Raw genomic sequence first — 25,966 nt, 5'->3', positions numbered from 1 at the left:
ATAGACACAAATGTTAAGATAGGATTAAAATTATATGCCTTTAAAAATAACATAAGAAAATAAAATAAAATAAAATAAAATAAAATAAAATAAAATAAAATAAAATAAAAATAAAATAAAATAGCTTTAAGGATGCCTTCCCTTGGCTTCAAGAGCTCTGATGCTATCTTTGTTGACTTTTCTCAGGCTCTGGGCCACCTGAGGTTTTCCTTAGCTAAGCTGTTTCCTCTGGTTTGTCACTTGCTGTAGCATATAGGGTGGCTGACAAGGGGCTCTAACCTTCTAGGAAGGAGGGGGTTCTATCTGTAATCTCAGCACCCCGGCGGTCTCTCCTGGGGTCCTGCCTGTATTACCTTAGTTTTTTTTTCTAGCTTTATTGCAATATAATTTACATTCAGAATTCACCTATTTTAAGTGTACAGTTTATGAGTTTTGGTTAATTATAGACAGTCTTGTAACCACCACCACAGTCAAGAACATTTTCTTGACCCTTGAAAAGCCTCCTTGGCCTCAACTACTCTTTAGAGCTTGTGTTTTCCAATACTCTGGAATCACTCAATACTGTGTCTCACTTTCTGTGCTGGTCACCTAGTCTCATTTTCCTGAGAAGCATCTCTGTTTTCATCCTACTTCGCAGACAAGAAGTAACTGACAGGCTTAGTGGTCAGTGACTAAAGAACATTTCCCTGGCTCAATTAGAAGGTCCATTCTAAGCTCTTTTGTGGCCATTTCACCTCCAACCTTTAAGTGTGGTGATCTTTAGTGATCTTGTTATATTTGTGAATACCAGAAGGAGCCCTCACAGGGACACAGAGACGGTCACTGAAGCTGCATCACATGAACAGCAGGATCCTGGAGAGACAGTCTCCCCAGAGTTGTCCCCATGGTTTCTTCCCTTCCCATCCCAGGGACATCCCCCTTTTTCCTAAGCTAACCACTTTTATGAGATATATAACCTGAGATATTCTGCTAAACTGAAACTTATAATAAGAGATATAATTTCTCCCAAGAGGTGGATTAGAATTGTTCTCTTACTGGCTGCTGGAAACCTATTCCCAAGAGCTACTGAGACCGGAAAATGTAACATGGTTAATTGACCAAGCTTCCTCCTGGACTGGGAAGCCATGTGCACAGAAGGCCTCCTTCCCTTTCCTGAACCCAAGTCTGACCACTTTCCTTTCAGCTAATCTTTATTTTATTAATTAATTAATAAATAAATTAAATAATTAATTAATTAAATAAATAAGTTAATTAATTTTTAGAGAGAGGAGAGAGCACATGCGTGCAGCTGGGGAGAGCACACGCATGTAGCTGAGAGACAGTGGGAGAAAGAGAACCCAGGATCCACGCCCAGCACAGAGCCAACGTGGGGGGTGATCCCACAATCCTGGGATCATGACCTGAGCAGAATCAGAAGTCAGACACTCAACCAACTGAGCCACCCAGGCACCCCCCTTTCAGCTAGTCTTAAACTGTTCCTCTATCTCAAGATTTTTATGGTTTTTTTTATATATGCTAATATTTTCATTCATCTTTCATGATCCTCCCGCTGTTTCCTAATGTCCAAGAATACAATCCTGTATCTCCTGTATTATTTCTACATTTACCAAAAATTTTCTAACGAATTTGTTACTGGAACACATGTTGTGTGTTCATAAACATATTACCAGAGAGGACAGAACTTCCTGAGATTGGTGATGTATAATATCAAAATCTTAAATTCTGGGCTTCATATATCAGAAATCACTCAAAAATTATTCTTTTTGGGGCCCCTGACTGGCTCAGTTGGAAGGGCATGGGACTTGTGATCTCAGGATCATGAGTTTGAGCTCCACATTGGGTACAGAGATCGTTAAAAAATAAACTTAAAAATGTATTATTTTCATTAGGAACAAGATGAACAGATTTTTTTTTCTTCTTTTTTTTAAGATGAACAGATTTCCAAAGAAAAGGTTTTTTCCTGGGAATGCAAGCTTGTGCAGTCACTCTGGAAAGCAGCATGGAGGTTCCTCAAAAAACTAAAAACAGAACTACTCTACAACCCAGCAATTGCACTACTAGGCATTTATTCAAGGGATACAGGTGTGCTGTTTAGAAGGGACACATGCACCCCCATGTTTATAGCAGCACTAGCAACAATAGCCAAAGTATGGAAAGAGCCCAAATGTCCATCGATGGATGAACGGATTAAGATGTGGTATATATATATATATGTATATATACAATGGAGTGTTACTCGGCAATCAAAAAGAATGAAATCTTGCCATTTGCAACTAGGTGGATGGAACTGGAGGGTATTATGCTAAGTGAAATTAGAGAAAGACAAAAAATCATATGACTTCACTCATATGAGGACTTTAAGAAACAAAACAGATGAACATAAGGGAAGGGAAACAAAAATAACATAAAAACTGGGAGGGGGACAAAACAGAAGAGACTCATAAATATGGAGAATAAACTGAGGGTTACTGGAGGGGTTGTGGGAGTGGGGGTGGGCTACATGGGTCAGGGGCACTAAGGAATCTACTCCTGAAATCATTGTTGCACTATGAACTAATTTGGATGTAAATTAAAAAAAAAAATTAAAAATAAAACAAGTTAAAAAAGAAAAAAAGAAAGTAGGAAAAAAAAAAAAGGTTTTTCTCCTTGAGTGCCCTTTTAAACTTTTTTTTTTATTTTTTAAGTAATTCTATTCCCAACATGGGGCTCAAACTCACGATCCTGAGATCAAGAGTCACACGGGAGCCCTTTTAAAATGCAGGAACTGCCTAGCTCTGCTCTTAATACAAAAAAGTTGAAATGAAATGACCATAAGAAGGAAAGGTCACACAAATGGCAGGATGGCTTAGGTACCTGTCTGATCAGCCCAGGAGTGTATGCCGGCTGCTCCCACTCTGAGGTGAGGTGCAAGCAGCTGAGGAGGGCAGAACGGGAAAGCTGAAAAGCTTTCAGTTATGGTTTGAATTGTGTCCCCTTCCTTCCTCCCCAAATCCACAGGCTGAAGTCCTAACTCCCTGTACCTCACAATGTGACCTTATTTGAAGACAGGGTCTTCACAGAGGTAATCAAGTTAAAATGAGAGGGTGGGGGCACCCGGGTGGCTCAGTGGGTTGGGTGTCCAACTTCGGCTCAGGTCACGATCTCGTGGTCTGTGGGTTCAAGACGCACGTCAGGCTCTGTGCTGACAGCTCGGAGCCTGGAGCCTGCTTTGGATTCTGTGTCTCCCTCTTTCTCTGCCCCTTCCCTGCTTCCCCCCCACCCCCAAATAAATAAACATTTAAACAAATTTAAAATTTTTTTTAAATAATAAGGTGGTATTCAGTTTGGACTGTTATGGCAAAAATACCACAGACTGGGTGACTTGAACAGTAAACAATATTTCTCACAGAGGCCGGGAAGCATGGGTTACGGTGCCTGCAGATTACGTCCAGTGAAGGCCTGCTTCTTGGTGCCACCTTCTCACTGTGTCCTTACAGGGCGGAAGGAGTGAGGGAGTTCTCTGGGGTCTCTTTCCTAAGGGCACTAATTCCATTTATGATTACTGCCCAAAGGTCTCCACCTTCAAATACTACTGTATTGGGGATTAGGTTTCAAAATTTTGGAGGGACACAAACATTCAGTCTGTAGCAGATCCTAATCCAGTTTGACTGAGGTCCTTACAAAATGGACACAGAGACACATGCGGGAGGAGGAGCACAGAGAAGATGGCCATCTCCAAGCCAAGGGGACAGGCTTGGGAAAGATGCCCCTTCAACAGTGCTCACAGGGAACCAATGTCTGCCATTTGCAAACCCCTGCAATCCTTCATCTAAACATAACACTTAACAATTTTTGGTTCCCTTTAAACTAATGAGACATAAGACTAATTTTCTCTCTCCTTCACACAAGATGTCCCTCTTAACCCATCAGCTGAGCATGGGTGGTAGTGTACTTCTAGGCCTTCCCCTTCCAAGGGAATCCAAGCATATCCTGGGCAAGGTCCAGGCAAGACTTCCTTTCCCACTATGATGGCTAATTTCAAGTCAACCTGACTGGGCCATGGGGTGCCCAGATATTTGGTCTAACATTATTCTGGGTGTTTCTATGAGGGCATTTTGGGATGAGAATAACATTTAAATAAGTAAATAGAGTAAAGCAAATTGTCTTCTGTAAAATGAGTGCACCTCATCCATCAAGTGAAAGTCTGATTCCGTACCCCCATCCCTCCAATCTCCCCCAGGAAGAGAGAATTCTCCCCACTGATGGTCCTTCAACTGAGACATGGGCCCTTCAACTGAGACATGGGCTCTTCCTGGCTCTACAGCAGGTTCAGGCCTTCAGATCCAAAGTGGGATGTTGCCTCTGCAGACTTTGGACATGCCAGCTGACATAATCACGTGGGCAGATTCCTTCTATCTTATCTACCCTATTGGTTTTGTTTCTCTTGAACAAATATCTAATAACACCTGTCCTCCCTTATGTAGCCAGCCATTCATTCTCACCATATAAACTGACTCAACAAGTTAACTTTTGTAAAATTAGCACTGGGAATTTTGTGAAAACTTTCTCCATGCCCAAATCCTTTCAGAAATGGTCTGGGTTAAAAAAAATAACATATAGGGGCGCCTGGGTGGCTCAGTCGGTTTAGCGTCTGACTTCGGCTCAGGTCATGATCTCACGGTCCGTGAGTTCGAGCCCCGCGTCGGGCTCTGTGCTGACAGCTCAGAGCCTGGAGCCTGTTTCAGATTCTGTGTCTCCCTTTCTCTCTGCTCCTCCCCTGTTCATGCTCTGTCTCTCTCTGTCTCAAAAATAAATAAACATTAAAAAAAAAAATAAAAAAAAAATAACATATAAATAAATATCAGAGGACAGAGAAATTAAGAAGAAAATTTTTGCCTGGAATGCTCTTGTTTTGAAAAAGGAACAGTGACCACCCACTGTAAAATTTCAGCAGTTTCTTTATACAGATGACAACTAGCAGACTCAGCTTTGTCTTGTGTAAATAATTAACTCTTTAGGACCAATACTCGCTGTTCTGAAAAGTGAAAATTAAAACATTCCTTTGGGGCGCCTGGGTGGCTCAGTGGGTTAAGTGTCCAACTTCAACTTTGGTCATGATCTTGAGGTTTGTGGGTTTGAGCCCCATGTCAGGCTCTGTGCTGACAGCTTGGAGCCTGGAGCCTGCTTTGGATTCTGTGTCTCCCTCTCTCTCTGCCCCTCCCCTGCTCACACTCTGTCTGTCTCTCTCAAATAAATAAACATTAAAAGAAAATCGCAAACATTTCTTTAAAATACAAATACACTGGGGCGCCTGGCTGGCTCAGTAGGAACAGATTCAACCCTTGATCTCAGGGTCTGTGTTTGAGCCTCACACTGGGTGCAGCAATTACTGAAATAAAATGAACTTTATAAAATACACTTTAAGAAAAATAAATAAAAAATTAAAAATAAAATACAAATACAATGAAAACAAAAAATTACATATAATGGCTTAACAACAAGGTTTATGTTCAGCATGGATTGTATTCACTATGTGTTTTATTTTTCATTTACTTGGTACCTTCTAACCGCCTGTTTACTGCCTTTTACCTTAAAGCTGATGTATCATCATTAACATTAATATATGTCTCATATCATTGATTATTAAAATGTTACCTTAAAAATAAAAACCCCAGGGCGCATGGCTGGCTCAGTTGGTAGAACGTGCTACTCTTGATCTCAAGGTCAGGAATTCAAGCCCCACACTGGGCGTAGAGCCTATTTAGAAAAATAAAAAATAACAAAACCCCTAATTCCGATACATTGTTTGAATCTGGACTTTTTTCCTGCTTTGTTTTTCACCTTTGTGCATGTCTCAGGTAACCTAAAATGTAAATTCAACTACTATTTGAATATGATCCAGCGCTTTTTGAAGAGAATGCAATGAATTGCTATTTGTTACCCCAGGGCAGTTTTCAGAAAAATAAAAATTATCATATAGTAGACAATGTCTGAACTCTGGCTAAAAACCTTGGGTGCCCGGGTGGCTTAGTCAGTAAAGCATGTGAGTCTTGGTTTCGGCTAGAGTTGTGATCTCACTTGTCGTGAGTTCCAGCCCGGCATCAGGCTCTGCGGGCTCTATAGGTTCTGGGCTGGCAGCACGGAGCCTGCTTGGGATGCTGTCTCTCCTCTCTCTCTCTGCCCCTACACCACTTGTGCTATCTCTGTCCCTCTCAAAATAAAAGTAAACTTTAAAAAAAAAACAACTTGGGAATTTAGCTTAGCCTTAATAAATGATAAATTGTAAAAAGGTACATGCCATCTCAGCTGGTCCTCTTGATTTTCATTAGCATTTTAATCTGTCATTATTCCATGTTAAATGACTTGGTTTTGTTTTTCTATTACAGTACATTACTGCGTTTCTTTCTTCTCTTTTCACAATCTGATTATAAATGTTCTTGGGCAAGATACAAACAAACAGCTCTATAATGCACAGCAATGGAGTTTGTGCTTAGCTAGAAGTGGCTAAGAGAGAGATCACAGAAAAATATCCATGATTTTGTTTAAAGTTGTATAATGTAACACTGCAATAAACTGAAGGATTTTACAGGAGCCATTATTACTGCATAAAATTAATCCTATCAATACCCAAGGTTTCCTTACTGCAGATAAAACTACAGTATATTTGGATGCCTATAGAAAAATTCTGATTAAACGGCAACCACTTGTAACTTTTTTCTAGATCTCTACAAATTCGTTTTCTCTGAGTGCGTCCTCAGAAACAGTATGAAAGCATACATTTTGCAGACATTCTCAGTAGCTTAGGGGCTGGAGGATCTTCTGTCTCTGGAGAGAGGAGTATTTTCAGAACCTCTCTTTCTACATGTGGACTTTCAGTCAGAAGGTCTGAAGTCTCAGTCTGTCACTGCCTACAGGTCTGAGAGGTTGGCATGTAACTTAGCCTCTCCGTCTTGTGAAGAAGGGAGTGGAAAGCATCTACGTGACAGGGCTACTAAGAGGATTCAGCGGGATGGCATATGTTATTTTAGAGCGGCCGCATCTCACTGAAATATAACATGAGCCACATCCGTAATTACATTGTTTTCAGGTAGCCATATTCTAATAAGTGAAAAAGGGGGGTGCCAGGAGGCTCAGTCGATTCAGTGTCCGACTTCGGCTCAGGTCATGATCTCACCGTTCATGAGTTCGAGCCCCACACTGGGCTCTCTGCTGTCAGTGCAGAGCTGGCTCTGGATCCTCTGCTCCCACCTCACCCCACCCCTCCTCTGCATATGGGCATGCTCTTTTTTTTCTCTTCCTCTCTCAAGAAGAAACATTTTCTTAAATTTAAAAAGTAAAAAAGAAACCAGTGAAATGAATTTTAACAATACATGCATTTAACTTAATATATCCAAAGTATCATTTCCACAGGTAATCAATACAAAAAAATATGGAAATGGCTTACATTCTTTAGTACTAAATCTTTGACATCCAGCATATATTTTACATTATAACATTTCGATGACGACTAGATACATTTCAAGTGTATGACTAGTGGCCACCCAACTGGATAGCACAGGTACAGATGTGAGTTAGTCACATAAACTAGTTTTCATTTAGCAGGCAAAGCAGAATGGATCTAATCTAAGCTGGTAAAGTGGTTGCTTCAGATTTTGGGAACTTCACGATTTTTTCCTAAAATAGGCATCATCTCCTTTGGTATGTTGAATTTAAAAAAAAGCAATACAGAACGTATACAGTAAAAGTCTCCCTACACCATTTCAAAACTAAACAATACTATTAGCAACTACAGATTACATTTGGGGAAGTGAGCTTCATGATACTATTGGAAAATTACCAATTCTCTTACTGCTCCCTAGGTTTTTAACTTTGGTGACCTCTAGATTCTGCCTCTCTGGTTTGCTTACCATTTTCATGTGGAAGAGATTTCTTTTCCAGCTTTTTAAGTCTGTTAAGGAACAGCACGAACTTTGCTTTACACCCTACATAATACAGGCTACCTGAACATTACTTTTTATATACTTTTGAATATATACTTACCCATTTTGGGTCTTTCCAGTGATCCCTTTTCATCACGTGTCTGAGTCAAGAAACTGGTAGCCAGAACTACTATTTTGACTGGCTGGTGTTTCAGTCAAATGATGCCATGCTGGGTCGCCTGGGTGGCTCTGTCGGTTGAGCATCTATCTGCCTCTTGATTTCAGCTCAGGTCATAGTTTCATGGTTTGTGGGTTCGAGCCCTGCATCAGGCTCTGGAAGCCTGCTTGGGATTCTCTTTCTCTCTAAATAAATAAACAAAAAAATGACACCTTGTTTGTACTTGGTACTGGTCATCAGAATTCTCACTTTGGAAATCCAGTCTGTTTTCCAATCAATGGACCGTTTCCTTTATGAATTTAGCCTTATTTCTAACCAACAAAGCCAGGACCACATGACTGCTTTGTACCTTGTGAGCTCGGTCAAAAAGACATTGGTGAGATAGGCAGGGGGGCACGTGGGCACGCAGGTGAGAAAGCGCTACCTGAAGGCGGAGGCCTGCGTGGCTGGTGATATTCCCTGAGAATGTTAATCCCCTGGAAAGTTAAATGGGAAAACAGACTCGTAGTACCGTAGATGTAAACAAAAGACGGAACTTGGCGAACCCAAATGTGTCCACAAGCAGGCTGAGAATTTTGCAGATTAATGAGAAAACAAAGCTAGAGGTGTTGCTAAGGTGTCCCTGCCCCCTGAAACTGCAGTGACGTGTTCCCCCGCCTGGACCGACCCCGGGAGGGTGAGGGGCTGCAGGTCCGCGGCCCCCACCGCACCACAACACGGGAGCCCTCCACACCATTAGGAGTGCAGGAACCAGGGCTGTGCCGACAGGTGAGTCGTGCACTACCTATAGGAGAGCTTGTTCTCCCGGTGTTTTCCGTCTACCGGGGAGAGCTTCTTCCTCCCGCGCACAGGGCACAAAGAAGACCGCATTCCACGCCCAAGGGCCTTCCGAGCGGAGGTCGGAAGGCAGCGACCTGGCGGGAGCAGAGACCTCCGAGCGTCCCCACCCCAATCCGCGCTACTCCCACCGCGCAGGCGCGGGAAGGGGTGGGGCCGCCCGGGCGGAGGCGGGAGGCGATTCGCTGGATTCGTCTCGCGTCAACGGGTCACGTGACCATCGCGCCAGCCGGGCGGAGTTCGCAAGCTTTGCCGGGGGCGGGCGCCAGCCACTCCAGCGGCTGCGAGCTCTGTGCGAGGTGTTCCTGCCACGGCCTCCCGCGTCCGCCACGGGGATTGGGCGCTCCCATCCGGTAAGTGTGAGGGAAGTGGGTACGCGGGGGCCGCTCCCCGACGGCTGCCGGGCGGCGGCGGGGGGTCAGGGTGGCTGCGACCGGGGCGTTGCGGGGGCCGTGGCGGGGGAGGCAGGGCCGGCGGGCGAGGGTCTGCCCCATTGGCTGGGTCGGTTTTGGCGCGCTCCGCCGTCCGCCCTCCCTATTGGTTGGCGGGCGTGTCCCGGACGCGTGCGCCGCGGCGGGAGCTCCGGGTCAGGCCGCCGAGTTGCGGGTCCCCGGCTTCCTTTAGGGCTCCTGGTTGCGGCGCCGTTGGGCAGCCGGTGCCTTGAGAGATCCGACTTGCGCGTGCCCTGCTGTCGGGCCAGGCGGAACCCCCACCCTCTGCGGCTCCTTGGCCGGGATCCGAGGGGTCCGCATCCTATCCGAGGGGTCCGCATCCTGGGCTCCCGGGGGGAGGTCTCTGGACCCTGCGATCCCTGTTTGGTAACTCTGGTGTCTCGGGTCAGTCAGCGTTTCCCACGCCGGAGAGGTAAGGGTGCAGGGTGCTGACCACAGTTTGATAAACACGCAAAAGATTGCACTTGGTCAGTGACCCTCACCTGTTTTAACCCTGACTCTTACTGAAGCGCATTTTACATCGCAGTTTAGGAGCCAAACAAAGACATTAGACGTTTCAGGAGGCAGTACTTCGGAGCTCACACGCTGTGCACTCTGATATCTTCTCGTCTCTTCTGTCCTGTTCTAAACAATGTTCATGACCTAGTGAATGATTCAGGGATCCCAGGCTGCGACCCGCACTTTGAAAATAAACATTGCTCAGGGTAGTGGGTCCCCGCCCGCATTGGCTCAACCTGAAATAGGATAGAAAATAGCATCATACAGTTGGGGATTGTGTGTGTGCTGGGGCACAGGAGGTGTGTCATTGTCAAAGTTTGAAAGCCACTGCACTGAGTAAAGGCACACACCACAGAAGTCAGGGAGATCTATTTGGCTGGTATAGACATGTATCGGAGAGATCTATTTGGCAGGTATAGACCTATCCAGGACCTTCGAAGGTTGGATTTGGAGTGAGTTCTGGCCCTGTGGTCTGGTTAACCACATTGCGTAATCCCTTTATCTTCTCCCTCTTTCTTCCCTCAATGTCTCACTCAGTTCACGGTGGTGGTTAAACATTCCCTACAGATGTAATTATATAATCTCATTTGATTGGATATTAAATCATTACTAACTGCTGGTTACCAGAGCCAATTTTATTACAGCTTAAAGCTGCCTTTGAAACAGCAAAGTTAGAATGCTATTCTTTTTTTTTTTTTTTTTTTTTAAGTTTATTTCTTTTGAGAGAGACCCGAGACAGAGCGAGTTAGGGGAGGGGGAGAGAGAGAATCCCAAACAGGCTCTGTGGTGGCAGCACAAAACCATAAGATCCTGACCTGAGCCAAAACCAAGAGTTGGATGCTTAACCCACTGAGCCATCCGGGGGCCCCTAGAATGCTCTTCTTAAGGATGGACCTGAGCATACCCAAGTACCTGGTGACCGTATTTGCTTCTCTTGGTGACCATTTCTCAGCTCTTTTCTGTATTTAATCCAGGACAGAATAGTGTTTTGTAAAACTGTTTAGAATACATAATTTTCCTGTTGTAACAAGATGTTTCCAACCAGAGTTATTTGTGTGTATAATACAGATACTAAGAGTCACTAACTTTAGACACTTTGGTCATCGATAGGGCTGAGTTTGGGTACCGTGAGATGAGATAGTTCCACCATACAGTGGTAGGATTTCTATGGTCGTTAAGTATTTTCAACAACAACAAAAATCTGCACTCCACCTTCAGGTGCAAACCATTTTCTGCTTATGAATTACTAATCTTTTTTGCTTCACCAGGTGTATCATGAATCCCAATATGAAGCAGAAACATGAAGAAATCAAAGAGAACATAAAGGTATGTGATAGGATCACTTTTGTTTTAGAAAGCATGTGGTTAGAAGTAGTTTGACATAAGTTTAAAAAATTTTTTTTAAGTTTGTTTATCTTGAGAGAGACAGAGAGCACCAGCAGGGGAGGGGCAGAGACAGAAAGAGAGAGAGAATCCCAAGCACAGTCAGTGCAGAGCCTGACATGTGACTCGGACTCACAAAACCATGAGATCATGACCAAGCCGAAATCAAAAGTTGGGGACGCTTAACAGGCACCACCCAGGCACTCCTAGTTTACATAATTTAACAAAATTTAACCTGGCTGTAATTTCTATAAACTTTGAAGTATCGAACTTTTTAGCCAGAGGACAGGTAACAACAGAGAACCTTGAAAAAATTAATTATGGTGAAAAGTAAGTTTTATGATCCATGAATGTGCTATGTTTTTTCCATTTATTGAGGTTATCTTTAAATTTCTTTCAATACTGTTTTGTAATTTTCAGAGTATTGAGTTTTATGCTCCTTTTGTTTAATTTTTTGCCTAAGTATTTTATTAATGCTATTGTAGATAGAATTGTTTCTTGCATTAAATTTTCTGTGTGCTCATTGCTAGTGTATAGAAAACAGGTGATTTTTATATTTTGAATTTGATGTGTCCTGCAACCTTGCTGAAATTGTTTATTAGATTTAATAGTTTTTTAGTAGCTTCTTTAGGATTTTCTGTAAGATTGTGTTGCTTTCTTTCCACTCCTACGTTTTCTGAAATGATTTTTATTAAAATCCTTTGTGTCTTTGAGCACAGAGACACATCTTGCATTATATCGTACGTGTTTTCAGAGTACATTATACTCCTTACCATCTAACCTGCTTGTTTTGCTACACTTTTTGAATCCCCGTATAATAGTGTCACTGGAAATCTTATCCCAGATATTTATTCTATAATAATAAGAACAGAGTTTAATTTTGAATTTGTAATTTTGACTGACTTTGCTTTTAAGGTTCTAAATGAATTGACAACTTCACTAGGTTCTGCTGCACAACTTAGCTGCTGAGGATTCCTGAGAATGAGACATCTTCGGGAAATCTATCAGTTTGCAGATTCAAATTAAATAGAGTAAATAAAAGCTTTTCATAAGGGATAGCAGATGCTTGCTAATAGGTGGTTGACCTTGCCTTTGTGTCCTTACATTATTTTTCTTAATACCGTGCATTGATAATTTGTATAAAAATTTTTAAATACTCAGAGTCAGTAGTATAATACTCTCAATTGACAGTTACCAGGATATTGCCAGTCTTGTTTCATCTACATCCTCGTTCACTCCTTGAGTCACCTAATTATTTTGAGGCAAATCCCAGATTTCAGCAGATCCTTCTATTTAAAGAGGAATCTAATGTTTACTAGCTAGAGTAAAACTATCTTGGATATAAAAGGATTAGAGTTCTGGTTGGTTCTGATTCGGCCTCGAAAACTGTGACCTTGGGTGAATTTATTTATTTACTTTTTTAATGTCTATTTTTGAGGCAATGCGAGAGACAGAGTGCAAGCGGTGGAGGGGCAGACAGAGAGAGACGCAATCTGAAACGGGCTCCAGGCTCTGAGCTGTCAGCACAGAGCTCGACTTGGGGCTCGAACTCATGAACCATGAGATCATGACCTGAGCGGAAGTCGTTTGCTTAACCGACCGAGCCACTCAGGCACCCCTTGGGTAAATTATTTAACATTGCAGCCTCTGTTTACATCTATGTAAAACAAGAAAATTAGACTAAAACTAGATCTATAAAGGGTGCCAGGGTGGCTCAGTGGTTGAGCATCCGACTTCGGCTTAGGTCATGACCTCATGGTTCATGGGTTTGAGCCCCACATCTGGCTCTGTGCTGAAAGCTCAGAGCCTGGAGCCTGCTTCAGATTCTGTGTCTCCCTCTCTCTCTGTCCCTCCTCTGCTCAAGCTCTGTCCCTGTCTCTTAAAAAAAATAAAACGTTAAATTTTTTTTAAATAAAAATAGATCTGTAAGAGTGAATTATGGTTGCTCATGGATTTCTTACCAGTTGTATGCAAAATTCCCTGTGAGTAGTGCTTTTGTGTGTGTGTGTGTGTGTGTGTTTTCTTTTTGAGGGAGAGAGAAGGGTTCACAGAGTCTTAAATTGTTTTATAAAAACATTATGGCCCATTAATGTATAAGAATATTTTGGCTCTAAAGAATCTGTTATTCCAGTGTATAATCTGTATAAAGAAAATGACAATAGCAATATTACATCTTTGGGGCTGGATGCTTAAAGCTTACATGTATAAAAGTTAATCTTGAAAACTCATTTTTTTTCTGACAGTGATTTATCTGGCTTCTTTGGCCATTATAAGTAGCAAGCATTTAAATAAATTAACACCTCCCATTCTTAAGGATCCCAAGTTAGGTTTTCTTCTGTTTGTCTGGGGGCTGGTGACTAATCTATAAAATGACATCTGCAATGTTGGTGTAATATTTGTTCTCAGAGTGGTTGGCATTTGTTCTTCGGTTAAACAGTGAGATAATGATCAGCGGTAGAAAGTTTACCGTGGGAAAGGCGAGCTCTTGCCATGTGAACTGCAGTATGGAATCGGTAACTTTCTCACGCTGCTTTGGTGTCATGTTCTTGCAGCCCTTGTTCGAGTGTGCACCTTTGTTTGCTAACCCATGGTGGCAGTATAACTAATGATTTTTTGCGAAAACAGGGCTTTCAGGTCAGGAAATCTATGGGAATCTATTTACATATTTTAAGGAGGGGTATATTTTTTTCAAAACTGGAGCATGGGCCTTTTACAGTACCCTGGCGCCTCCAGCACTGCCATTTTGGCCGTCGCCGGATGAACAGGCTTGAAGCAAAACTGCTTCTGCAGTCAGGTCCTCTTACAGGTGTATTTGGTTTTGTGTAAAGTACGTTCTTGAAAATTATATTCCTGGGGTGCGTGGGTGGCTCAGTCAGTTGAGCCTCTGACTTTGGCTCAGGTCGTGATCTCATGGTGTGGGAGTTTCAGTTTCAGCCCGCTCCCCATCCTGTGTCTCCCTCTCTCTCTGCCCCTCCCCCCCCAACTCTTTCAAAAAAAATGAACATTTAAAAAAAAATTACATTCCTTTGGTAAATACATACAAGTGTGTTAGGAAATGTTCACTATTTAACGGAAGTCTGAGATGAATCCTTTTGTTTAGGGAAAGAAGTATTTTGTGGTGTAAATAATTAATCTTTTTCCTCAATTTCCCTCTTCTGTGGGTTTCTACCGTAAATGCTAAGACATCTTTGTGGCAGATCTTTTTAAGAGGGAATACAAGTACTCCCGTTGTACTGGAATTCATCACATATGGTTTGAAGTATTAGAGCTTAGAAATTTTGTTATATTTTTGTTCTAACTAGATGTGATTAGTTGACAAAATGACTGTAATAACAGCATATATTGAAATGGAAGGAGGAATGCTACTCGTGTAGCAAACTCCTCGTGTAGCAAACTCGTGTTTGGGTAATATGGCCATTCTTAGGATTTTTTCAAACTTTATTATAATTTTAGGGAGATAACATGTTTGCTAGTTGAATAAACCAATGTGTTGCTCATATGCAACATTATAAAATTATATAGAAGAACGGGTGCCTGGGTGACTCAGTCGGTTAAGCGTCTGACTTCACTTCAGCTCAGGTCATGATCTCACTGTTGGTGAGTTCGAGCCCCGCGTCGGGCTCTGTGCTGACAGCTCAGAGCCTGGAGCCTGCTTTGGGTTCTGTGTCTCTGCCCCTCCCCCTGCTCACACTCTGTCTTTCTCTCAAAAATAAATAAGCATTAGAAAGAAAAAACAATAAAATTATATAGCAGAACAAATACTAGTGTTCTTAGTGTTTCTTTTTTCCTAAATCATAGCAGGAATAAAAGAGCAACAACCCATATAGCAACTCAGTAACCAGATAATAAATTATGTTGACTTCTAGAATAGTCCTGTCCCAAGAAGGACTCTGAAGATGATTCAGCCTTCTGCAGCCGGAGCTCTCGTTGGAAGAGAAAATGAGGTATGTGTTGCTGGGCTGGAATGGGGTTCTGATGAGCCTGCCTTTGCAGAGATGTCTAAATCATTGAAACCAGAGTAACAATTGTATGTTTCTCACAGCAGTGGTTTGTGTAGTGATGGTTGAGTTTAGGAAGTTCAGAATTGGTATGAATAATTAGTAGGACTGGGATGGTGTAGTAAGTTCTGAGTAGTCAACAGGAGTAATGTTTGATGTTTTGGGAATAAAATGTTAGATTTTATCTATCAGGATAGAATCACTGATGAGGGCTTCTAGACTTTTGCAAGGTTGAAAATAACCTTTCTGTGGCACTCCATTATTTAAACAATAAACATGATTTCAGCTAAGCCTTAGACCCAAGCCTAATCTAGTTGCTGCAAATAAGGTTTCTAAAATAACTATACATTTTCGTAGAGTTTTAAAATGTGTGATTTTTTAAAAGATCCAAAGATATAAAAAAGATGAGCACTCTATTCTTAATACATACTGACAAAACCGCCCAGCTTTCATTCGTTAAATCAAAATAAATGAGATTGATATATTTATTTTCATTATAGTTGGTTAAAGACTTGTCCAAAAGGAAACATTGGAACGACCAGTTAACATCTAAGAATTCCAGCGCTGGAGTTGTCATTGTCCCAGAACATAGTGAAAATAAAGATTTTAGTGGAGTTACTCAGGAAGCATTTGATCTTATGATTGCAGGTATGAAAATATGTATAACTTTTATCTTAAATTTCTTAATAAAGGTAAATATTTGTTGTCCAGTTATGAATTCTGCACACAACCTCTTAACCTGGAGACACAATTAGATATTTTACTCAAATGTTTTGGTAATTTAAAATTTCTTATGGTTGTAAATACACATACACTGTAAGCTTGGGCCGGCCTTACTGTTTGGTGAGATCCAGATGTGGATGGTAATGATTAATTAAGGGTTATAAAACTTGGAAATCGTCTTTTCAGAAGAAAAGTGTGTAGAGAATGGATTTGAAGAAAGGGATTTGAGTATGTCAGAAAACGAGGGGAGTCAGCAGAAACACGGCAAAGAGAGGGAGCCGGTTGGATCTACTAATTGTTGAATGGCAGTGGAGATCAAAAGGACCCTAGCGATGCTTTATAAATCTTGTGGAAGGATTTGTTTAGTAGAAGAAAGTAGTGTTTTTTTATAGCAGCACGTAACCTTGTCTTCAAGGTCTATATGTAAAACATTCATTTATTTTAGAAAACCCGTCCTCTCAATATTGGAAAGAAGTGGCAGAGAAACGGAGGAAGGCTCTCTATGAAGCACTTAAGGAAAATGAGAAAGTATGTACCAAATAGAATTTGTGGCAGTTTTTAACATTCCAGGAGGATTTTCCTTCTATTGCTTCACATGTTTGGTTAGAGCGATATAAATGAGCTTTGATGTTGGCCTAAGAAAGGTTTAATTGGAAGGGATTTATGCGTCAGGATTGTGATACAAAAGCAGCTTCCTGTACCGAGAGCTGAAGGCGGTGGTGGTGTTAGCAGCCTTCATGCTACGCGTGTCTATCGGATATATACTTGGAGGCGTATGGTCTGGGTTTGTAGCATGGCAGGTGTATGGAATACTGAACTCTACTTATATCGTACAGCTTCATAAAGAGATTGAAGAGAAGGACAATGAAATTGCCCGCCTGAAAAAGGAAAATAAAGAATTGGCGGAAGTAGCAGAACACGTACAGTATATGGCAGAGGTAATAGAGGTAGGTGTTTCAATGTTCTCCTGATGCAGAATCATCTGTTACAATGGGACGCGGTAGCGTAATCAGTAAGGGTTTGGGCTCTGGAACCCGATTTCCTGGATGTGAGTCTTAGCTCCCTGCCTCGCACAATAAAGTTTGTTAAATCAGGTAAGTTATTTATCTTGTCGGGCCTTCATTTTCCTCATTTGTAAAATGGGACAATAGTGGGTGCTACATGCTTGGTGTGAAAATCACGAGTTAACAATGATGAAAGTTCAGAGAAGCCCTTGCCCATAATAAGAGCCCAGTGATTGCAGATAATTCTCATGAAGCAACAGAACAGCTATTTTCTTGTAGAAATATAAAGAGATTTACTTACGTGTGAAAAATTTATGGAAAATTTTTCTATTTTACAGTTCAAAGTTTTAAACTGGTTTTAATTTAACTTTAATGCCAGTGTGACATTCCAGTCATATATAAAACTGTTAATTGGTGCCCTAAATGAGTTTGGTGGTCGTATCTGACTTTTCAATTTGGAAGAAACTAATGTGTTTATAAGAATTAGCCTGCAGGGCACCTGGCTGGCTGTCGGTAGAGCATACATGACTCTTGATCTTGGGGTCATGAGTTCAAGCCCTACATTGGGTGTAGAGGTTACTTAAAAAAAAAAAAAAAAAAAAAAAAGACTTAGGTTGATAATTGTTATTTTACAGTCTTGAGCTAAAAAAAGGTCTTGGGGAGCCTGGGTGGCTCAGTCGGTTAAGCATTTGACTTTGGCTCAGGTCACGATCTCACGGCTTGTGGGCTGACGCCCCGCATCAGGCTCTGTGCGGACAGCCCAGAGCCGGGAGCCTGCTTCTGATTCTGTGTCTCCCTCTCTCTGCCCCTCCCCTGCTCATGCTCGCTCGTGCTCCCTTGCTTGCTCTAGCTCTCTCTCTCTCTCTCTCTCTCTCTCTCAAAAATAAACATTAAAAAAAAAATAGGTCTCAAACTTACTTGTGTTTGCAAAAAATCATCTTGCTGGTAGGAAGAAAGTTTTTGAAATAAAAGCTTTTCTTGTACCGAATTGCTTACATTTTAAAGCCATGACAGAATTAATGTTTTAAGTTTTCGTTTGGAAGTACTGAAATAGCTCACTCTTTTTTTGTAATAGCTTTCTTAACTGCCATTGGTTCACAGCAGACTGGAAATTTAAAAACCTGGTCCTTCACCATAAGTAGCTTGAGAAGTGATTGGAGTTACACTGTGAAAGCATGCCAGTGCTTTAAAAAAAAAAAAAAAAAATGGGCCAATTCGGGGCACCTGGGGTGGCTCAGTCAGTTAAACATCTGACTCGATTTTGGCTCAGGTCATGATCTTCTGGTTTGTGAATTTGAACCCCTTGTTGGGCTCTGTGCTGACAGTGTGGAGCCTGCTTGGGATTCTCTCCCCCTGTCTCTCTGCCTCTACTTGCTCGCTCACTCACGCGCTCTCTCTCGCTCTCAGAAAAAAAGTAAACTTGAAAAAAATGAGCAAATATTAAGTACTGCGACTTTACTGAAATATGGTTTAGCATAGTAGAAGTTTTGATATAACATTTGATTGATTGTAGGTGACTTTAATGGGGAAGCATTACGAAAAGGACCTCATTAGAACATTGAGGGTAAATTATATCAGCATACTGCTAGTGGACTTGACTTGGGCTTTTAAGTATTTACAATAAATTGTTCGTTTATCCTTTTAAAAGAGACTGCATGATGGACCTCTGGATAACTTCGAATCACCAAATAGTCAGGAATTTGATTCTGAAGAGGAAACTGGTGAGGACTCTGAAGTGGAAGATTCAGAAATCGGTACATGTGCTGAAGTTGTATCTTCCTCTACAGATGCAAAACCACATGTGTGAAATTCTCTAATGTTTGACTCTCGAGAAATATACTGCCAAAGTTTGCCTCCACTATAGTTCTTTGTAGCAGAACAGACAAATGTATAATGCAAAGTTGGAATCAAAGTTCCTTGTGTGAATCCTGGGACCCTGTTGTATTAAAATAACAAATACTATGTATTTTTAATCTACGATGTTTTATGTAAATAGCATTTTCTCAGATGTCAGACACCACTTGTGTATATGATAAATAAACTTCAGTCTCGTGTTGAGTGTCGTGTGTACCTTGGAAGAATGAAGTATAAGCCGTCTGTATAGAAAATGTGTCCATTTTTGTGGTTTTTACGTTTTCTGTTCCTCTGCTATCTTGGAGGAAACAAGGAGAAAATGAATTTATCCCTCTTAATACTGAGATAGTTAAGGTTTTTACTCCCAAATTTGGTTGTACCTCAAGCTCATTGGGGGGACTGTTGGTTTCCAGATGTTCTTACTGGGTACTTTTGATCATTGAGTAGGAGACTTTAGTATCAAAAGCTCCCCACATAGATCAGATCAGCCAGGTAGAGGCTCAACTGCCTGGCATAATCAGACTCTTCTCAGAAGCTTAAAATGGTGATGATCGTGACCATCTTTTGGGGGGCGGAAGGCAGGTGAAATTGCACTTAAGAGATGCAGGGGGACAAAAGGTAAAAGTTCTGAAACTTTCTCCACACATTTCACATATGGGATAGTATGGAGTATATATTGAGGAATAAGCGAGTAAGAGATTAAGTTAGAAATTTCCCATAGGTGTTTTGAATGAAGAAAGGGACAAAGGGAATTGTTTATAAAGTAGCACTGGGATAGAATGTGTTCTGTGAGAAGCATACACATACCTTCGTGTAGACTGGCAATAAAGAGCACGGTCAAGCCTTAAATGACTATTTGCGGCAAGTTCTTTCTCCATATAGAATTTGATTTTTTTTTTTTTTTTAATTTTAATGTTTATTTTTGAGAGAGAGAGAAACAGAGCATGAGCAGGGGAGGGGCAGAGAGAGTGGGAGACACAGGATCTGAAGCAGGTTCCAGGCTCTGAGCTGTCAGCACAGGGCCTGATGCGATCACCTGACATCACCACCTGAGCATCAGGTGCTGTCACATCAACTGACATCACCACCTGAGCCAAAGTCGGACGCTCAACTGACAGCCACCCAGGCTCACCTAACGTTCTTCTCTCCTATGTTGAGATGAAGTCTGCCTCAGTGTTATTTGAGGATTAAAACCTTTACTACAGTGTCTTAACTAAATGCTTTAAGAATGGAAGTGATTATTGGGGCTCCTGGGTGGCTCGGTTCAGCATCCGACTTTGGCTCAGGTTATGATCTCCCGGTTTGTGAGTTTGAGCCCCGCATCTGGCTCTGTGCTGTCAACTCAGAGCCTGGAGCCTGCTTCAGATTCTATGTCTCCCTCTCTCTCTGCCCCTTCCCTGTTTGCACTCTATTTTTGAGAGCGATAAACTTAAAAAAAAAAAAAAAAAAAAAAAAGTGATTAATCTACAGCAACACTGTCCAGGAAACTTTCTGAGATGTTAGAAATATCTTTGCTGTCCAGTGTGATGACCAGTGAGCCATATGTGGCTGTTGAGGACCTGAGATGGGGCCAGTGGGAGTGAGGAACTGCATTTGTTTTTAAATGGCTGCATGAGGCCGATGGCTACTGTGTTAGTGCAGCTCTGTTTTAGGGATGGGCCATTAGCCCAAAGATGGAATTAAAGACTAGAGGGGCACCTGGGTGGTTCACTCAGTTAAGCATCCGACTCTTGATTTTCAGCGCAGGTCATGATCTCAGTTTGTGGGTTTGAGCCCCATGTAGGGCTTCACGCTGACAGTGTGGAGCCTGCTTGGGATTCTCCTCTCTCTGCCCCTCCCCAACTCATGCATGCTTTGTCTCAAAACAAAAAGTCACAGTAGGCATAAACAACATGGACAGATCTCCATGACGTTGAGTGAAAGAAACAAGGTAAGAGTACCTGCTGTATGCTTCCATTTAAATACAACTAGAATCTTGATAGAAAGCAAATCAGTTGCCTAAGGACCTTGAGGTGGTTTTGAGAGATTTCAAGAGGAAACTTGGGGTGATAGATTTTTAAGCCTAGCATTTGGGAACTAGTTGACAGAGAATTTGGAAGAATTACTTTTAGATGAGGAGTCTGATTTTCCTTTTCTTTTTTTCTTAGTGTTTATTTTTGAGAGCGAGAGGGGGTGTGAGTGGGGGAGGGACAGAGAGAGAGAGGGAGACACAGAATCTGAAGCAGGCTCCAGGCTGTCAGCACAGAGCCCAACGCGGGGCTTGAACTCACAAACTGTGAGATCATGATCTGAGCCGAAGTTGGACACTTAACTGAGCCACCCAGGCGCCCCAGGTCTGATTTTCAATTAGGTATCTAAAGTCAGAACACCTCAGTGAGCTTTGCGCAGTGGCAGTATCGTAGCCAATGAGGTTTATCCGAGGCGCGATTATTGCTAATTGAGAACACCTCAGTGAAATGCCTTGAAGACAGAGTCAAAGGTCCATCACATCTGGCAAGTTAGACTAACTTCTTTGACGTTGGCTTAAAAAAATTCAGGAGAGCTTCTGTAAGGATATCAATAGGTTAAGAATCTGTTGGAAAACCGTTAACGTGGGAAGCCTGGATTAGACTGAACTAATTTGTCAATATATTCTATACAGTTAGTATTACATACGAAAACTAACCAGGATGGCCCATAAAGGGTTGGAGGGGGAATACAGATGGAAAAATCCTAAATAAAATGGTAAATCTAATCCAGTTGTATCCTGGAAGATAAAAAATGATGACCAACTTGGGGTTTATCCCAGGAATGCAAGATTGTTCTAGTTTTAGTGCACGCTTGAAATTCTGAACGTTGAAGGCGGGGGGAAGCCCATAATCCTAATAAATAACAGCACGGATACGATTAAGCTTGGAAAAGAAGAAATTGCAACTTGATAAAACTATCTTCCTATGCCTAGCATCACATGGTGAATGGTTAAAGGCAAAGCTTTAGAAACTTGTAAGGTCATGAACTAGAGAAGAATGGACCACAATTATTACAAATTCTTTTTGCGGTCTCAGTCTGGTGCAATCAAACCAAATAAAGCTAATTATGGGAAGGAAAAAGAACTCATTTACATAAGAAACAAGAGCAACCAGAAACAAATTAAGTGGCCAGATTTTAAAATATCCCTACATTAATTGCTTTTCTATACACTGGTACAAGTTTAAAAACAGTGGGTATGGTCGCGGGGGTGGCGTGGTGAGAAGGTCTGTGAAGAAAGTGAAATGTTACTAAGATGTATGTAGAAAAGCTATTCTAAAAAATTTCTGAACGTGTCTCTTCTTGCCTTTCTTGGAGTTCTTTGTAAAACAGAGAAACTAATCCTGTCTGCCATGAACAAAAATGGGATTCATCAGAAGACTACAATGGTCCTGAGGAAGCAGAAGTCAGAGCGGCACTGGGGACCCCGCAGCAGGTGCTAATCGACGTTGTCTTAGTGCTGTTTGATTTTTCTCCCCTTTCCTGAGATGGCAAGATTGGCATAGCCCGGCTTATGTCACTGCTCCTCGGAAGGGCAAGATGGCTGGGTTGACGGTCTCTTAAGACTACACCGTGGATGAGATATCCCCTCAAAAGAAATGAAATGTCATCAGAAGAAAAATTGATTCTAACGAGCCAGAGCACCACACATGTCACTACGCAGCCTTAGGGCCCTTGAGACTTTGTTTAGAAAAACCACCCTGTGCCCACCCTGCCTCTTCCAAGATACCTCAGTCGAATTTTAGGTTTTAGCTGATGAGGTCATGATCTTTCGCCCAAGAAGGATAGGAGCTGGTGTGTCTGAGCTCCTGGGGCCTCTGGGCAGGATAACTGAGGTGTGTGCTGTGTATTTACTAGAGCAGTCCCTCAGTAGGATCACAAGTTCCCTTTTACCTAGAAAGTAACTTTTTGATAACACACCTTCTATCGGCTTTCTCCCCCACCCTGTTCTTAGTTCCTTAGGTCAATCTTGCAAATACGGTCCCTGCATTCAAATTCTTAACTGGAGTTCGCTTCTAGGAGAACTCAAATGTTGGGGAGAGATGCAGTTGTAAGGAGCAACCAAGGAAAGTAAAGTAACTGAGTGTTAACACTTTGGTAAACCAGTTTTAAATTCCAAGCTTAGCATACGAATGTCTCAAGGCCCGCTTCAGCCTTTTATTTTACCACCTTCAACTTCCACGTGTGCTAGAGTCCAAAGAGGAATCTGAATACAACAACAGAGATAGGCTGCCTCATAAGCTACGTTTCCATAGATAAAATGTTAACCAAAAGTTCTCTAAGCATTGTCAGAAGAGGGGCCTTAGCAGTTTCCGGTTAAGCATGTGAGTCAAACCCAGCCATTTAGCTACTCTGTCTCCCTAGACCCCATGAAAAATGACAGTGATCTATAACAGACATAATCTCACACTGATGAGTCAGTTAATAGCCAGGGAGGATGAAGGAAAAGTGACAAAACAGGGCACAGAAGGAAACTTAAAAATATGAGTATTGCTAAGCAATCCCATTTCTAGAAATCTATTCCACAGATATGTTCCCACACATGTGAAATGATCTATATTTAAGATCATTTAATGATCTATTTATCTATTCTATTTATTCTGTTTGTTCTATCTTATCTATTTAATAGATCTACTTAATGATCTATTCTTTAAGGTATAGAACCTAGACCAAGATAAAGTATTGGCAGATACAACACCATCTTTCACAGAACTAGAACTAATAATCCTAAAATTTGTATGGAAGCACAAAAGACCACGTATCGCCAAAACTATCTTGAGAAAGAAGAACAAAACTGGAGGTATCACCATCCCAGATCACAAGATACACAACAAAGGTGTAGTAATCAAGACAGTATGGCACTGGCACAAAGATGGACATATGGGCGAGTAGAACAGGCTAGAGATCTCAGAAATAAACCCACACTTTTCTGGTCAATTTATGATGAGGCAAGAATGTACAAGGGGAAAATACCATCTCTTCTATAAATGGTGCTGGGAAAAGTGGACAGCAGCATGGAAAAGAATGAAACGGGACCACTTTCTTACACCATACACAAAAATAAACTCAAAATGGGTTATAGACTTAAATGTGAGACCTGAAGCCATAAAACTTGTTAAAGAAATCGCTGGCTATGTGTTCTACATCAGCCATAAAAATACTTTTCTAGATAGGTCTCCTGAGGCAAAGGAAACAAAAACAAAATTACTTTGTTGGGACTAAACCAAACTAAAAAGCTTCTGCACAGTGAGGGAAACCAGCAAAACAAAAAGGCAACCTCCTGAATGGGAGAAGATATTTGCAAATGACATATCCAATAAAGGGTTAATATTTAAAATATATAAAGAACTTCTGTAACTCACACACACACATAATCCAACTAAAAAATGGGCAGGGGACCTGAATACACATTTATCCAGAGAAGACCTACAAATGACCAACAGACACATGAAAAGATGCTCAACATCACTCATCACCAGAGAAATGCAAATTAAAACCACAATGAGACATCACTTTACACTTGTCAGAATGACTTAAATAAAAAAACACAAGAAATAGCAAGTGTTGGCAAGGATGTGGAGAAAAAGGAACCTTTGTGCACTGTCGGCAGAAATGTAAATTGGTACAGATACCATGGGAAAGCAGTATGGAGGCTCCTCAAAAAGTTACAAATTGCAATTAACCATATGATCCAGTAATTCCATTGCTAGACGATTACCCAAAGGAAATGAAAACACTAATTTGAAAAGATAAACACACCCTCTCTTTATTGCAGCATTATTTACAATAGCCAAGATACGGAAGCAGCCCAAGTGTCCATAGATAGATGAATGGATAAAGGAAGTGTGGGATAGATGGCATATAGATTATAGATATGCAGAATAGATGAGTGGATAAAGACGTGAGATATAGATGATGTAGGTATATAGACAATGGAATATTACTCAGCCATACAAAAGCAGGAACTCTTGACATGGGCAACAAACAGCATGGATGGACCTGGAGGGTATTACGCTAAGTGAAATAAGTCAGAGAAGGACAAATACCAGATGATTTCACTCATGTGGAATTCAAGAAACAAAAAAAAGAGACAAACTCAAAACAGACTCTTAAATTCAGAGAACAAACTGGTGGTTGCCAGAGGAAAGATGGCGTGTGGGGGGTGATAAGTGAAATAGATAAAGGGGATTAAGAGTACACTTATCATGGGACACCGGGGTGGCTCAGTTGGTTAAGTGTCCGACTCCTGATTTCAGCTCAGGTCATGATCTCATGGTTAGTGATTTGAGCCCCGCATCAGGCTCTGTGCGGACAGTGTGGAGCCTGCTTGGGATTCTTTCTTTCCCTCTCTCTCTGCCCCTCCCCCACTCATGCTCATTCACACTCTGTCTCAAAATAAACAAAACAAACAAACAAAAAAAAACACTTGTCGCGATGAGCACTGAGTAATGTATAGAATTGTTGAATCATTACATTGTACACCTGAAGTTAATCTAGTATATGTTAATTATACTTCAATTTTTAAAAAGGTGAATACCAGAAAAAAATTGCTGCAAACAAAATGCTACTATATGTTAAAACAAGACTAAGAAAAGGGATATATGTACATTTCCTTGTATACAGATAGAATACCTCTGGAAAGTATTCTTTCCAGCAGGGAACCTGCTACTTTTCTAAATCTGGTGTTTTCGGGCACCCGCGTGGCTCAGTCAGTTAAACGTTCAACTTCAGCTCAGGGCCTGATTTTGTGGTTTGTGAGTTTGAGCCCCGCGTTGGTCTCTGTGCTGATAGCTCAGAGCCTGGAGCCTGCTTCGGATTCTGTGTCTCCCTCTCTCTCTGCCCCTCCCCTGCTTGTACTCGGTCTCTCAAAAAGTGAATAAACATTAAAAAGAAAATCTAAATCTGAGGTTTTCTTCCAGGAGTGGGAAACCAGTCCTGTAACACTCCTGGTTTCAGCAGAGGTGAGTGACCTCACTGACTGTAGGCTTTGGGAAAAACAGAGCCTGGCTCTTCTCTTCTGAGGAGTGAGGACTTTGAGGTCCTCTGCTGCTCCTCCAGGGTCAGAGGCTGGCTGAAGTCAGATGATCCCTCCAGAAAAATAAACGTATCGTTGGAAATGGCAGATCTCCAAAAA

General features: G+C 41.6%; 1 protein-coding gene and 2 pseudogenes across 3 annotated transcripts; 2 read left to right on the top strand and 1 right to left on the bottom strand.

Annotated features, from left to right (window-relative positions):
- The window catches only part of LOC131513675 (protein numb homolog), a 53,804-nt pseudogene extending 44,671 nt beyond the window's left edge, over positions 1-9,133 (bottom strand).
- A 24-nt stretch (positions 9,134-9,157) lies between these two features.
- On the top strand, positions 9,158-19,022 carry GMNN (geminin DNA replication inhibitor). 3 transcript variants are annotated; one of them, XM_058732837.1, is made up of 7 exons: positions 9,158-9,266; positions 11,132-11,189; positions 15,113-15,190; positions 15,745-15,892; positions 16,413-16,495; positions 16,804-16,914; positions 18,620-19,022. In XM_058732837.1, exons 2-7 carry the CDS (start codon positions 11,139-11,141, stop codon positions 18,776-18,778), a joined length of 630 nt encoding a protein of 209 aa, XP_058588820.1. In that variant the 5' UTR covers positions 9,158-9,266; positions 11,132-11,138; the 3' UTR covers positions 18,779-19,022. The 3 variants fall into 3 exon arrangements, with proteins under 3 accessions (XP_058588820.1, XP_058588821.1, XP_058588822.1); XM_058732838.1 differs by lacking the exon at positions 9,158-9,266 and adding an exon at positions 9,675-9,777; XM_058732839.1 differs by lacking the exon at positions 9,158-9,266 and having other exon boundaries at positions 11,167-11,189; positions 15,118-15,190.
- A 2,179-nt stretch (positions 19,023-21,201) lies between these two features.
- LOC131515648 (U4 spliceosomal RNA) lies at positions 21,202-21,378 on the top strand (annotated as a pseudogene).
- The last annotated feature ends 4,588 nt before the right edge of the window (positions 21,379-25,966 follow it).

The sequence above is a fragment of the Neofelis nebulosa genome, chromosome 6, assembly GCF_028018385.1.
Source record: "Neofelis nebulosa isolate mNeoNeb1 chromosome 6, mNeoNeb1.pri, whole genome shotgun sequence".
NCBI classification, from domain to species: Eukaryota; Metazoa; Chordata; class Mammalia; order Carnivora; family Felidae; genus Neofelis; species Neofelis nebulosa.
The sequence above is the reverse complement of the archived record's forward strand: the minus strand, read 5'-3'. Positions and strand labels throughout refer to the sequence as shown.

What these genes read in the sequence shown, in the direction of transcription:
- GMNN (XM_058732837.1), top strand. Translation starts at nt 11,139, where the DNA reads ATGAATCCCAATATGAAGCAGAAACATGAAGAAATCAAAGAGAACATA. An exon ending in ATTTGATCTTATGATTGCAG is followed by an intron (nt 15,893 to 16,412) that starts GTATGAAAATAT and finishes CATTTATTTTAG; the next exon opens with AAAACCCGTCCTCTCAATAT. An exon ending in CACTTAAGGAAAATGAGAAA is followed by an intron (nt 16,496 to 16,803) that starts GTATGTACCAAA and finishes TATATCGTACAG; the next exon opens with CTTCATAAAGAGATTGAAGA.